The sequence below is a fragment of the Pseudophryne corroboree genome, chromosome 7 (genome assembly GCF_028390025.1).
Source record: "Pseudophryne corroboree isolate aPseCor3 chromosome 7, aPseCor3.hap2, whole genome shotgun sequence".
In the NCBI taxonomy this organism is placed as follows: domain Eukaryota; kingdom Metazoa; phylum Chordata; class Amphibia; order Anura; family Myobatrachidae; genus Pseudophryne; species Pseudophryne corroboree.
Window position 1 is genome coordinate 506,961,512 of NC_086450.1, and position 15,141 is coordinate 506,976,652.

The window sequence follows — 15,141 nt, forward strand, 5'->3', positions numbered from 1 at the left end:
ATCACTTGACCTCTAATGACCGGTTTAGAAGCCTGCCAGAAGAGGTTCATGTTATCAATATGTATTGCATTATCGCCTGTGTAATTGAGGTATGATTGGGTCAAGTAGAGTTTAAAGTCTTCTGAGTGTGTTAGATGTTCTGGGAACCGCCAGGTGTAAGAGTATAGACGGGGTGTGGTCAGGGTAATTGATAATGTAATTGGAGCATGATCTGATAGAAGGATGTTAGCGATGGTGGTGTCTTGTATTCTATGTATTAAAGAGGAGGATACTAGCCAATAATCTAGTCTGGAGAATATTTTGTGTGGGTGTGAGAAGGAGTATTCCCTGGAATCAGGATTAAGAAATCGCCAAGGATCTATGAGCTTTAAGGAGTCTAGCATTAGGGACAGTGGTGGGGGAGTAGATCTATTCAAACTTGATTGTCTGGGACCACCTGACACATCTAGCATCGGATCTAGAACGACATTAAGATCTCCTCCTAGTATCAAGGATCCTTCTACCCAATCCTGTAAGTGAACAAAAATATCTGAGAAAAATGAAGCGTTAGGCCCTGTGGGGGCATAAATACAAGCCAGAGTGAAACGTTCTCCCTCGATATCAACCTTTAAAAACAGGAATCTACCCTCTGGGTCCACTCGTTCCTCCCTGATCTCATAATGTAGTGATTTGCGAAAAAGGATTACCACTCCCCTTGTTTTGGTAGTATATGATGCACTTCTAAAGTCTCCCACCCAAGTATCCCTAAGTACGTTAGGGTCAGTGATTCGCCAATGTGTCTCTTGTAGTAATACCACATCGGGGTGAAATTTTTTAAGGTGGTTTAGTACTTTTTTCCTCTTGATTGGTGTGTTCAAACCCTCCACGTTCCATGAGACAAATTTAAGAGACCTCTTTGAGTTATCAAGAGGAGTTTCGGCCTCTTCGGGATTCGACATTATCCAATGCCCAGTCTGATGGAACTCAGAAGGAGAGGCCACAATCGGTAACCCACTCCCCAGTCCCAGCGAGCAGGGGAGGGGTCAAAGAAGCATGTAAGGAAGTCATGTGGGGTCACTTTCAACATATAACGAGAAATTTTTGTATATGTACAAAGTATTTGCTAATACAACTTTGGCCACCTATCAAAAACATTTTTAAATTTTTGAACCAAATATGATAGTAACAATAACCATCCATATATAACTGAAACCTTAGTATGAATAGAAAAGAGAAGGGGGAGAGGAAACATAAAGGGAGCCGACAGAACAATTGGGAGTAGAGCTCTCCGCCATCCCCCCACCCCCATCAAGTAAGAAGTGTATCCACTCATCAATGGCTGTATGAGCCAAATATATATTATTAATATTACATTATCCATTGGAGCAGAGAGGAGAGATGAGAGAGAAAAAGAGCAAAGAAATACTTGGTTTTAGGAAAGTCAATCAGCATCGTCCATTCTAGAATCAGAGTGCGAGTCTGATATAGACTTGAGGAAGTTGCGAGCAGCTTCCGGGTATGGAAAAAATGTGGTTTGCCTGCATGAAAGAGTCTTAACTTTGCAGGATATAGTAGAGCGAATCTGATATTTTTGGAAAATAGTTCTTTGCAAACCGGGGAGAACTCTCTTCGTTGCGTTGAAACCTGGAAAGAAAAGTCTTGAAAAAGCAGAATTTTAGATCCCTCATGGTGGAGGTCTGAGCATTTACGATATGCTTCTAAAATCTTCACCTTGTCAAGGTAATTTAGCAGTTTAAAGATTACCGGTCTAGGGCGGGTCTGGGAAGCTTGTGAGGATTGTCTATCAGGGCCGATACGGTGTGCCCTTTCGACCATGTAGGAAGTGGGTGAAGAGGGTAAACCAAGTGTTGCGGGGAGCCAGTGAGTAACCAAATCTAGTAGATCTTTTTGTTTGACGGATTCAGGGAGGCCAATCAGGCGCAAGTTGTTCCGACGGTTGCGATTTTCCAATTCCTCGAGTTTATCACTCATGGCCGCCAAGGTGTTATCATGTGCTTGCTGCTGTGTTTGTATCGCATTATGGTCGTCTTCCAGTGTGGAGATGCAATCTTCGGCATCTGCCAGGTGCTGTGTGTGTTGGGTCAGTTGTGCAGCAGCTGATGTGATGGCCTTCATTAATGGTGCCAGCTTGGCATCTAATAGTGGTGAAATGATTTCTGCAATTTCCCTGGCTTTCTGCATTGCAGATGGGCTAGCCTGGATGTCAGGGGGCAGCAGGTCAACCGGATCTTTTCTGCCCGGTGAGGGTGAATATCTCTGTTGAGTAGGACTTTGGTCTTTATCTTTAGTTGCTGGTTTATTTTTGTTTTGTGAATTCTTGCACGCACGAGGCGTTTTGGCTACATATTTTTCCATAACGGGTATTGCTGCTAAATAGTTGTGAGCAGGGGAATGGAGGTGCGATATGTATTATATAAGTGCTCTCTGTGGAAGGAGGAGGGTGAGGTAGGAGAGCCCAATCGCTCCTTGCATCAGCAGTGAGGGTAAACCCCAGGCAGCGACCAGCGCGGTACCTGAGGAGTCCTGGATGTGCAGCACGGTGTTGTCTCTCTCCCAAATTCGCAGGGGTCAGCAGGATGCACCTTAGAGACAGCCGCTGTACAAGCCGGATCTGTGTCACGGTGAATGTTCCCGTCTTCCAGTGATGGCGGCTGGGCCGCGGAGTATACTGGGTGCGGTCACGGGGTTAGGTGGGGATTCGGCCTCTGCAGCGGCAGGGCTATTCGCATCTGCACGCACCTGGTGTAGCGGTGTGGGGTCCAGCGGGCAGCACAGCGGATCGCTGTATACAGCCTGGATCCTTCAGGCGGCTCAGCCACGGCTTTGCACGCGGTCCAAACCACACCCACTATCTTATTTAGAATCTCTCTAAACTTTATGTTCATATTAGGACCTACTGTCCTTGGTAACAAGTTAGAAGCTGGCTAGCCTTATTTTGGGCTAATTCCAATTCTATTATATACACTGAACCTGCTGATGTTTTATACAAAATCTGTTAAAGGAACATGTATCTTATATATAAACTAATGTGTGTGTATAAAGATTACATATCTAAGTCTATGGAATATGCTTATTTTCCGTGTAAGGTATATAATGATAGGTATACCTGTATACCCATAAAATATGCTTGTATATAAAATTAGTCAAATATATTACCGGTATATTTCTTATGCACTTAGAGATTTAACAATTGATACTGAAATGATCTCCATTTATGAAAAACTTCCTGAGCATCTTTAAAACAGGCTTCTTTACATTATGTAATGAGGTAAATGCAGTTCAGTACTACTGTATAGTGTAATGAATGACAGGTTCCATTAGCCAATCAGCAGGTGGTGCTACAGAAGCTTTGTTGGCTATTTTACACATGTGCTGTGCAGTTTAGGAACAGTGACTTCTGGTGGACAGAAAATTGTATTAAACTTTCTGGCTTTTCCAGCGCCTCAGTACATTACATTACTACGTTATGCTACACTAAGTAATTTAGAACACCATCCAGCGGCACGTCAGGGCGCAAATAGCAGGGCACACTACATGGTGTATGGAGCAAAGATGTACCAGGAGATATCTGAATGTGATAAGTACATACAGTATGAAACTGTAAAACCTAACGTAATGTAGTATGCTGATTACAGCTTTGTTATCCCAGCCAGAAGAGGGGAGAACCGCTGTGTTTTCGCCCGGTCAGACAGGGCTGGTAGGTGATGTACTGTATTTGATTATAGATCTTAGACATAATAATTATTCAACTTTATCACTGCTCATTTAAACTGCATCCTTATTAGATTAACCACACTTGCAGTTTTTTTCATTTTGCTGTTGCCGTGTGCCGGTAGAAAAGCCGGAGACACTTGGTTGCATTTGCTCCCTAAACTAAAAGTTGTCATCCTCTACATTGGGCCCTAGCCAAGTTATTGGTTTGGACCCCCTTTCTCCTCTCCATAAACACAGATAAAAATTGGTTTCTGCAAATTGGGGCACCTCTGGCCCACTGGACATAAGGGAAGAGCCTAGGTTGCTAATGGATGATTTGGCTGTGTTCTCTTAAGTGCATTCCCATTCTTACTGCCCAGTTACCAGCCAGAAACATCAGCTGCAGGAAAGTGGCTGAGAAACGTACGTCTGCATTGCACCTACTGTACGTAACAGGTGACATGTGCAGCATGCGAAAATATACGTACGCATTCGAGGTTGCATGCAACTCAGAATCAGGGGCATTGGTGAGAAATAATCTGTGGAATTCTGTGCTGTAACTCTGGGGCAGATTTATTAAGCCTGGGGAAGTGATAAAGTAGAAGGTGATAACGCACCAGCCTGTAACATAGAAGTTAGAAACTGATTGGCTGGTGCGTTATCACCTTCCACTTTATCACTTCACCAGGCTTCATAAATCTGCCCCTGTGTGAGTTACAGCCATGTATAGTACATACCACTCTGACTCCTTACCCTGATGTCTGCATTTTTACAGGAACGCTACTTGATCCAGAGATGAAAGAAATAACCATAGGAGGAAAACTGATCATGGGGAACAGAGGCACTCTGATGTGCGCCATTTCTAATTATATTGTTGGTGAACACACAGTGAAATGGCTTAAAATAGCGAGAGATGCAAGTGAGCTCGTCCCTGTGAACTCCGACATCAACAAGATAGTCGTTACAAGAAAAGATGAGCCGCCTGGAGATATTATAGCGATACTGACTTTCACTCGAGTACAGGAGTCCGATAACGGGGCCGTATTTATCTGCAGGCTGGAGCGTCCCGGTTCTGAGAGCCCAATAGAGAGAAGAATAGGCCCGCTACGTGTGACAAGTGAGTAGTACTGAGTATTATCTGGCACAACCAGGAGGGATGGCTATATACACCTATAGTACTTACCGCATTATAACAAACACGTATCAGATTTATTTTAATGTACTATTGTGAGGAATGAAGCCTGGTAGTAAAGGGTGCAGGGCCATATAGCTAATACGGAGACACTTATATGAATTACCAGCAAAAGTAAAATTTCTGTACTTTCTCCTCATAAAATAATAACCTAGATGAGGCTAATTCAGTAAGGATCGCTGATAAGATCCTTATTGCATTTCTCCATTGTTTGAGTATTGCGCACGGGCAGAACGGGTCCTATAATCGCGGCACAGATATGCGAACGCCTCTGCCTGATGAACCGGCTGAGGTGTTTGCAAGGAGGGGCGGAGGCTGCCGGTGTTGGGTGAAAACGGGGGTATGTGGCCCCCATTTTCCAGGAGTTACCTTGGCCTTGGAAGCCGCACTGCTATGGCAAGGCTGAGAAACCTAAAGCTTACTCAGAGTTTATCTGAGATGCGATCGCATCGCAATTGCAGGGTGGAGGTGGTATGTAGCACCTCTTGAATCTGCATTGCTAAGGACTGCTAGCAATCCATAGTGAATCAGGCTCTTAGTTGCAAGGAGATTTTCTTTTCAAATAAAAATTTGCTAAATAAGAAATGTGGCTAATAACATTCCTGGTAACAGCTGGTTAGGGATGGACAACTCCCAGATGTCGGGTAGTCGGTGTGGCTAATACATTCCTGGTAACAGCTGGTTAGGGATGGACAACTCCCAGATGTCAGGTAGTCAGTGTGGCTAATACTTTACTGGTAACAGATGGTTTGGGATGGACAACTCCCAGATGTCGGGTAGTCAGTGTGGCTAATACATTCCTGGTAACAGCTGGTTAGGGATGGACAACTCCCAGATGTCAGGTAGTCAGTGTGGCTAATAACATTCCTAGTAACAGCTGGTTAGGGATGGACAACTCCCAGATGTCAGGTAGTCAGTGTGGCTAATAACATTCCTGGTAACAGCTGGTTAGGGATGGACAACTCCCAGATGTTAGGTAGTCAGTGTGGCTAATACATTCCTGGTAACAGCTGGTTAGGGATGGACAACTCCCAGATGTCGGGTAGTCGGTGTGGCTAATACATTACTGGTAACAGCTGGTTAGGGATGGACAACTCCCAGATGTCGGGTAGTCAGTGTGGCTAATACTTTACTGGTAACAGATGGTTAGGGATGGACAACTCCCAGATGTTAGGTAGTCAGCGTGGCTAATACATTCCTGGTAACAGCTGGTTAGGGATGGACAACTCCCAGATGTCAGGTAGTCAGTGTGGCTAATACATTACTGGTAACAGCTGGTTAGGGATGGACAACTCCCAGATGTCAGGTAGTCAGTGTGGCTAGTACATTACTGGTAGCAGCTGATTAGGGATGGATAACTATTGTAATGTATGATTGGAGTGCTTGCCATAGTGTCTACACCTTGGGGCAAGACCATAAGCAGTGAACCAGGTCTGCGTCCAGAGCAGCACATTTAAAACAGTGGGATGAGGGGGCAGCTCCCATGAGGTGTCGTAGCTTTGGGGTAACATATGCTCTATGTAGGATTTTCTGGTGCATTTCGGAGTATGAAATGGAACCCAGTGTTTTGTCTAGATAAGTGTTGGCCTCTAGTATCACTTTTAAGGAGAGATCCGGGAACTCTATTCTCCATTTCATAAGTCCCACTGAGCCTGTGTCTATGTTTAGTAAGGTGCGAGAGTGTGAATATATAAAGGCTGTGGAAAAGGTGTTATTCACGGACAGGCGTAGTGTTTTATCCAGATTGTGAGATTTATCATGTTGTGGTATCAAGGACAGGGCCCTCTGTACGTAACTGCAGGCTTGAAGGAATGGGAACAGTGGTATCTGTAAATGTGGGAAAAGCGCTATGACCTGCGAGTGTGTTAGTAGAGTCAATGTTTCGGCATTCAAAAATTGGTGTATATATTACAGGCCTCCATTGTGCCAGGTATGAAATATATGTGAGGTTGTGTGGGGTTGAAAGTCTGGATTACCCCAGAGAGGTAGAAACAGTGATTTGTATCGTGATATTCCAAGTCGTGAGCGGAGTGATCGCCATGCTGTACAAGTGGAGGATATAAGTAAATTGTGTTTTGCTCTATTTGGCATGGAGTTGGGGGTTGTATGTAACAGGGTTATCAGGTTCCAAGAAGGTGTGAAGGATTGTTCTAGATATGTGTTTGCATATATGCTTTGTCCGCTGATCCAGTCCACTGCAATCCTATAATTAGCTGCTAGAGCATAAGTATACAGACATGGTAAATTTAATCCACCAAGGGACCGAGGTTGGCGCAATTTAAACAATGAAAATCTAGGGCGTTTTCCCGCCCAAATAAATGTGGATAATGCTTTATCCAATTGAGTGAATGTGTCCTTGGGTGGAATCAGTGGGAGCATCTGAAGCACATATAAGAAACGTGGGAAGCTAATCATTTTATACAAATGACTTCTGCCCGTATATGTAAGGGGGAGATGGGCCCACCTAGCGAAGTCAGCAAATGTTTTAGTGAGTAATGGTGAGAAGTTGAGGGGATACAATTCAGATGGATGACTTTAAAACACAATACCTAGATAGGTAATGCGGTTATTTGGGGCCCATTGAAATGGGAAGGTGGTGTCCCAACCCATTTTGGCCGAAGGGAAGAAGGCCAAAGCCTCCGTTTTAGAGTAGTTGATTTTAAACCCAGAAACTTGTTCAAAGGATTTTAATATGTCTAGTAGATGTGGGATGGCCTCTTTGGGGTTGCTAAAGTACAATAGGATGTCATCTGCAAATGCTGAGAATTTAAGTTCTCGGTCTGCCAGTTTTATACCCTGCCATTTCGTTTCCTTTATAAAGTGGCGAAGAAGCGGGTCCAAGGCTAAGCTAAACAGTACAGTAGATAGAGGGCATCCCTGTCTTGTGCCACGGTGTAAGGAAAAGAGTCTAGAGTTATGACCATTAATTGTTAAGAAGGCTTGGGGGGTACGATAAAGGGTATGAAATACCTGAAGAAAGTCTAGGCCAAAATTTTGGAATCTGAGTATTCTGTCAATGTGGGCCCAAGAGACTCGGTCAAATGCCTTGTCTGCATCACAACTTAGAACAATGTTCCCCGTCTCCAACGAGTCATGAGTTTTGGTCATGGCCGCTAGGAGAGAGCGAACATTATGCACAGAGTGTCTGTTACGTAGGAACCCTGTTTGGGCGGGATGAAGTAGTTTAGGTAGGACCAACTGGAGTCGGGAAGCCAATATCTTCGTGAATATTTTAAAATCTTGCTTCAATAGTGAGATTGGTCGGTAGGACGAGACCAGGGTGTGGTCCTTATTGGGTTTGGGGAGGACTATGACTCGTGCTGTGTTGAAGTTATGAGGAGCCGGGTGTCCTGTCAGAATTGAATTATATAAAATTAAAAGATGCTCGCTAATATGTGGTAAGAGTAGTTTGTAATAGGCTGCAGACAGTCCGTCTGGGCCGGGAGATTTCCCATTGGGTAGGGATTTAATAATTGCTTCCAATTCCTCTGCAGTAATGGGAGTAGTGAGGAGTTCTTTGTCTTCTTCTGATAATGTGGGAAGGTCGGCTTTTGTTAAAAACTCTGAGCCAAGTTCTGGTTGGTCCAGAGGGGCCGTGTATAAAGTCTCAAAGAAGGACAGAAACAAAAAACTGCAACAAACGAGCGCCTAATCATCAAAATAAAAAGTGAAAACCAATACGTGTTTCATAGAATTAAATAATCACAATTTTATGTTCCCGATAGTCTGCGCTTGCCGGAATACTATGTGTAGTATTGTGGTGATAGCATAGAAAAAGAACAAACGGCTGCGCTGAATATCAGGAACGAAACATAATGTACAGAGAGCCAACGTAAAAAATAACAATGTTTATTAATAAAACATATAAAAAGATTAATTATCAAATAACCGGTGAATAATATATATAAATATATATAAGAACAATCACTAGATGTGAACTAGTGGTATATTGTAATAACTCAGCTTATTGGGGTGAAAAGTTCCGTGATTCACTTGTTAGATAGTTGATAAATACCAGGTGTGTTGGTAGGATCCTAATGAATTAAAAGTCCCTCAGTTGAAATTGATATTCAATACCTTTCCAAAATGGGCTGGTAAGAGCCGAGCGTCCTCGGCTTCAATGTCCTGCAATGCCCATATACGCTGTGCAGCGGAAAGGAATGGACCGTCTCTCTCACAACCCGGTCGTGGCGGCGTGTGCGCTGAAGCCGCTGATGTCGGATGCTGTAGACGGAGGGTGCAGCGGGGACCAAGGAACACCTGGAAGATTTCACCTGAGCTGAGTGTGGATAGTGGCGGGTCCTGACGCGTTTCGTCACGTTCACGTGACTTTCTGAAAGTCACGTGAACGTGACGAAACGCGTCAGGACCCGCCACTATCCACACTCAGCTCAGGTGAAATCTTCCAGGTGTTCCTTGGTCCCCGCTGCACCCTCCGTCTACAGCATCCGACATCAGCGGCTTCAGCGCACACGCCGCCACGACCGGGTTGTGAGAGAGACGGTCCATTCCTTTCCGCTGCACAGCGTATATGGGCATTGCAGGACATTGAAGCCGAGGACGCTCGGCTCTTACCAGCCCATTTTGGAAAGGTATTGAATATCAATTTCAACTGAGGGACTTTTAATTCATTAGGATCCTACCAACACACCTGGTATTTATCAACTATCTAACAAGTGAATCACGGAACTTTTCACCCCAATAAGCTGAGTTATTACAATATACCACTAGTTCACATCTAGTGATTGTTCTTATATATATTTATATATATTATTCACCGGTTATTTGATAATTAATCTTTTTATATGTTTTATTAATAAACATTGTTATTTTTTACGTTGGCTCTCTGTACATTATGTTTCGTTCCTGATATTCAGCGCAGCCGTTTGTTCTTTTTCAAAGAAGGACAGAAAGGTATCGCTAATTGCCTCTTGTGTTAGCGCTGGTGAAGCGAGGGCATCTCGAATAGTTGAGATATGTTTGGGGGTTGCATAAGCCTTCACCATATTTGCCAATAATTTTCCAGGGCAATTACCCCAACGGAAATATTTGTTGGACTGGAAGGAAAGGAACAGTTTGGCCTGCTCCGTGCATAGTGTGTCGTAGACTAATTTAGCATCTTTATATCGTGTTCTATTGGATTCCGATGGATCGGCCAATAGTTGAGAATAAATGGAAGTAACCTGGAGAGAGGCTTTAGCCATTCTCTCCCTTAGTTGTCTCTTTCTGGCGGCTACATATGAGTTCACTTGACCTCTAATGACCGGTTTAGAAGCCTGCCAGAAGAGGTTCATGTTATCAATATGTATTGCATTATCGCCTGTGTAATTGAGGTATGATTGGGTCAAGTAGAGTTTAAAGTCTTCTGAGTGTGTTAGATGTTCTGCGAACCGCCAGGTGTAAGAGTATAGACGGGGTGTGGTCAGGGTAATTGATAATGTAATTGGAGCATGATCTGATAGAAGGATGTTAGCGATGGTGGTGTCTTGTATTCTATGTATTAAAGAGGAGGATACTAGCCAATAATCTAGTCTGGAGAATATTTTGTGTGGGTGTGAGAAGAAGGAGTATTCCCTGGAATCAGGATTAAGAAATCGCCAAGGATCTATGAGCTGTAAGGAGTCTAGCATTAGGGACAGTGGTGGGGGAGTAGATCTATTCAAACCTGATTGTCTGGGACCACCTGACACATCTAGCATCGGATCTAGAACGACATTAAGATCTCCTCCTAGTATCAAGGATCCTTCTACCCAATCCTGTAAGTGAACAAAAATATCTGAGAAAAATTAAACGTTAGGCCCTGTGGGGGCGTAAATACAAGCCAGAGTGAAACGTTCTCCCTCGATATCAACCTTTAAAAACAGGAATCTACCCTTTGGGTCCACTCAGTCCTCCCTGATCTCATAATGTAGTGATTTGCGAAAAAGGATTACCACTCCCCTTGTTTTGGTAGTATATGATGCACTTCTAAAGACTCCCACCCAAGTATCCCTAAGTACGTTAGGGTCAGTGATTCACCAATGTGTCTCTTGTAGTAATACCACATCGGGGTGAAATTTTTTAAGGTGGTTTAGTACTTTTTTCCTCTTGATTGGTGTGTTCAAACCCTCCACGTTCCATGAGACAAATGTAAGAGACCTCTTTGAGTTATCAAGAGGAGTTTCGGCCTCTTCGGGATTCGACATTATCCAATGCCCAGTCTGATGGAACGCAGAAGGAGAAGCCACAATCGGTAACCCACTCCCCAGTCCCAGCGAGCAGGGGAGGGGTCAAAGAAGCATGTAAGGAAGTCATGTGGGGTCACTTTCAACATATAACGAGAAATTTTTGTATATGTACAAAGTATTTGCTGATACAACTTTGGCCACCTATCAAAAACATTTTTAAATTTTTGAACCAAATATGATAGTAACAATAACCATCCATATATAACTGAAACCTTAGTATGAATAGAAAAGAGAAGGGGGAGAGGAAACAAAAAGGGAGCCGACAGAACAATTGGGAGTAGAGCTCTCCGCCATCCCCCCACCCCCATCAAGTAAGAAGTGTATCCACTCATCAATGGCTGTATGAGCCAAATATATATTATTAATATTACATTATCCATTGGAGCAGAGAGGAGAGATGAGAGAGAAAAAGAGCAAAGAAATACTTGGGCCCTCATTCCGAGTTGATCGCTCGCAAGGCGATTTTAGCAGAGTTACACACGCTAAGCCGCCGCCTACTGGGAGTGAATCTTAGCTTCTTAAAATTGCGACCGATGTATTCGCAATATTGCGATTACAAACTACTTAGCAGTTTCAGAGTAGCTTCAGACTTACTCGGCATCTGCGATCAGTTCAGTGCTTGTCGTTCCTGGTTTGACGTCATAAACACACCCAGCGTTCGCCCAGACACTCCTCCGTTTCTCCGGCCACTCCTGCGTTTTTTCCGGAAACGGTAGCGTTTTTAACCACACGCCCCTGAAACGCCGTGTTTCCGCCCAGTAACACCCATTTCCTGTCAATCACATTACGATCGCCGGAGCGAAGAAAAAGCCGTGAGTAAAAATACTATCTTCATTGTTAAATTACTTGGCGCAGTCGCAGTGCGAATATTGCGCATGCGTACTAAGCGGAATTTCACTGCGATGCGATGAAATATACCGAGCGAACGACTCGGAATGAGGGCCCTGGTTTTAGGAAAGTCAATCAGCATCGTCCATTCTAGAATCAGAGTGCGAGTCTGATATAGACTTGAGGAAGTTGCGAGCAGCTTCCGGGGTATGGAAAAAATGTGGTTTGCCTGCATGAAAGAGTCTTAACTTTGCAGGGTATAGTAGAGCGAATCTGATATTTTTGGAAAATAGTTCTTTGCAAACCGGGGAGAACTCTCTTCGTTGCGTTGAAACCTGGAAAGAAAAGTCTTGAAAAAGCTGAATTTTAGATCCCTCATGGTGGAGGTCTGAGCATTTACGATATGCTTCTAAAATCTTCACCTTGTCAAGGTAATTTAGCAGTTTAAAGATTACCGGTCTAGGGCGGGTCTGGGAAGCTTGTGAGGATTGTCTATCAGGGCCGATACGGTGTGCCCTTTCGACCATGTAGGAAGTGGGTGAAGAGGGTAAACCAAGTGTTGCGGGGAGCCAGTGAGTAACTAAATCTAGTAGATCTTTTTGTATGACGGATTCAGGGAGGCCAATCAGGCGCAAGTTGTTCCGACGGTTGCGATTTTCCAATTCCTCAAGTTTATCACTCATGGCCGCCAAGGTGTTATCATGTGCTTGCTGCTGTGTTTGTATCGCATTATGGTCGTCTTCCAGTGTGGAGATGCGATCTTCGGCCTCTGCCAGGTGCTGTGTGTGTTGGGTCAGTTGTGCAGCAGCTGATGTGATGGACTCCATTAATGGTGCCAGCTTGGCATCTAATAGTGGTGAAATGATTTCTGCAATTTCCCTGGCTTTCTGCATTGCAGATGGGCTAGCCTGGATTTCAGGGGGCAGCAGGTCAACTGGATCTTTTCTGCCCGGTGAGGGTGAATATCTCTGTTGAGTAGGACTTTGGTCTTTATCTTTAGTTGCTGGTTTATTTTTGTTTTGTGAATTCTTGCACGCACGAGGCGTTTTGGCTACATATTTTTCCATAACGGGTATTGCTGCTAAATAGTTGTGAGCAGGGGAATGGAGGTGCGATATGTATTATATAAGTGCTCTCTGTGGAAGGAGGAGGGTGAGGTAGGAGAGCCCAATCGCTCCTTGCATCAGCAGTGAGGGTAAACCCCAGGCAGCGACCAGCGTGGTACCTGAGGAGTCCTGGATGTGCAGCACGGTGTTGTCTCTCTCCCAAATTCGCAGGGGTCAGCAGGATGCACCTTAGAGACAGCCGCTGTACAAGCCGGATCTGTGTCACGGTGAATGTCCCCGTCTTCCAGTGATGGCGGCTGGGCCGCGGAGTATACTGGGTGCGGTCACGGGGTTAGGTGGGGATTCGGCCTCTGCAGCGGCAGGGCTATTCGTATCTGCACGCACCTGGTGTAGCGGTGTGGGGTCCAGCGGGCAGCACAGCGGATCGCTGTATACAGCCTGGATCCTTCAGGCGGCTCAGCCACGGCTTTGCACGCGGTCCAAACCACACCCACTATCTTATTTAGAATCTCTCTAAACGTTATGTTCATATTAGGACCTACTGTCCTTGGTAACAAGTTAGAAGCTGGCTAGCCTTATTTTGGGCTAATTCCAATTCTATTATATACACTGAACCTGCTGGTGTTTTATACAAAATCTGTTAAAGGAACATGTATCTTATACATAAACTAATGTGTGTGTATAAAGATTACATATCTAAGTTTATGGAATATGCTCATTTTCCGTGTAAGGTATATAATGATAGGTATACCTGTATACCTACAAAATATGCTTGTATATAAAATTAGTCAAATATATTACCGGTATATTTCTTATGCACTTAGAGATTTAACAATTGATACTGAAATGATCTCCATTTATGAAAAACTTCCTGTGCATCTTTAAAACAGGCTTCTTTACATTATGTAACGAGGTAAATGCAGTTCAGTACTACTGTATAGTGTAATGAATGACAGGTTCCGTCAGCCAATCAGCAGGTGGTGCTACAGAAGCTTTGTTGGCTATTTTACACATGTGCTGTGCAGTTTAGGAACAGTGACTTCTGGTGGACAGAAAATTGTATTAAACTTTCTGGCTTTTCCAGCGCCTCAGTACATTACATTACTACGTTATGCTACACTAAGTAATTTAGAACACCAGCCAGCGGCACGTCAGGGCGCAAATAGCAGGGCACACTACATGGTGTATGGAGCAAAGATGTACCAGGAGATATCTGAATGTGATAAGTACATACAGTATGAAACTGTAAAACCTAACGTAAGGTAGTATGCTGATTACAGCTTTGTTATCCCAGCCAGAAGAGGGGAGAACCGCTGTGTTTTTGCCCGGTTAGACAGGGCTGGTAGGTGATGTACTGTATTTGATTATAGATCTTAGACATAATAATTATTCAACTTTATCACTGCTCATTTAAACTGCATCCTTATTAGATTAACCACACTTGCAGTTTTTTTCATTTTGCTGTTGCCGTGTGCCGGTAGAAAAGCCGGAGACACTTGGTTGCATTTGCTCCCTAAACTAAAAGTTGTCATTCTCTACATTGGGCCCTAGCCAAGTTATTGGTTTGGACCCCCTTTCTCCTCTCCATAAACACAGATAAAAATTGGTTTCTGCAAATTGGGGCACCTCTGGCCCACTGGACATAAGGGAAGAGCCTTGGTTGCTAATGGATGATTTGGCTGTGTTCTCTTAAGTGTATTCCCATTCTTACTGCCCAGTTACCAGCCAGAAACATCAGCTGCAGGGAAGTGGCTGAGAAACGTACGTCTGCATTGCACCTACTGTACGTAACAGGTGACATGTGCAGCATGCGAAAATATACGTACGCATTCAAGGTTGCATGCAACTCAGAATCAGGGGCATTGGTGAGAAATGATCTGTGGAATTCTGTACTGTAACTCTGGGGCAGATTTATTAAGCCTGGGGAAGTGATAAAGTAGAAGGTGATAACGCACCAGCCAGTCAGCTCCCAGCTGTCATTTTTCAAACCCAGCCTGTAACATAGAAGTTAGAAGCTGATTGGCTGGTGCATTATCACCTTCCACTTTATCACTTCACCAGGCTTCATAAATCTGCCCCTGTGTGAGATACGGCCATGTATAGTACATACCACTCTGACTCCTTACCCTGATGT

The 15,141-nt window shown here is 44.1% G+C and overlaps 1 protein-coding gene across 1 annotated transcript in view; it reads left to right on the forward strand.

Annotated features, from left to right (window-relative positions):
- LOC134944449 (uncharacterized) overlaps positions 1–15,141 on the forward strand; it is a 235,903-nt gene that overhangs the window by 162,717 nt on the left and 58,045 nt on the right. The window contains exon 15 of the mRNA XM_063933024.1: positions 4,469–4,810. Coding sequence (XP_063789094.1) covers positions 4,469–4,810 — 342 coding nt within the window. The remainder of the gene's footprint in view (positions 1–4,468; positions 4,811–15,141) is intronic.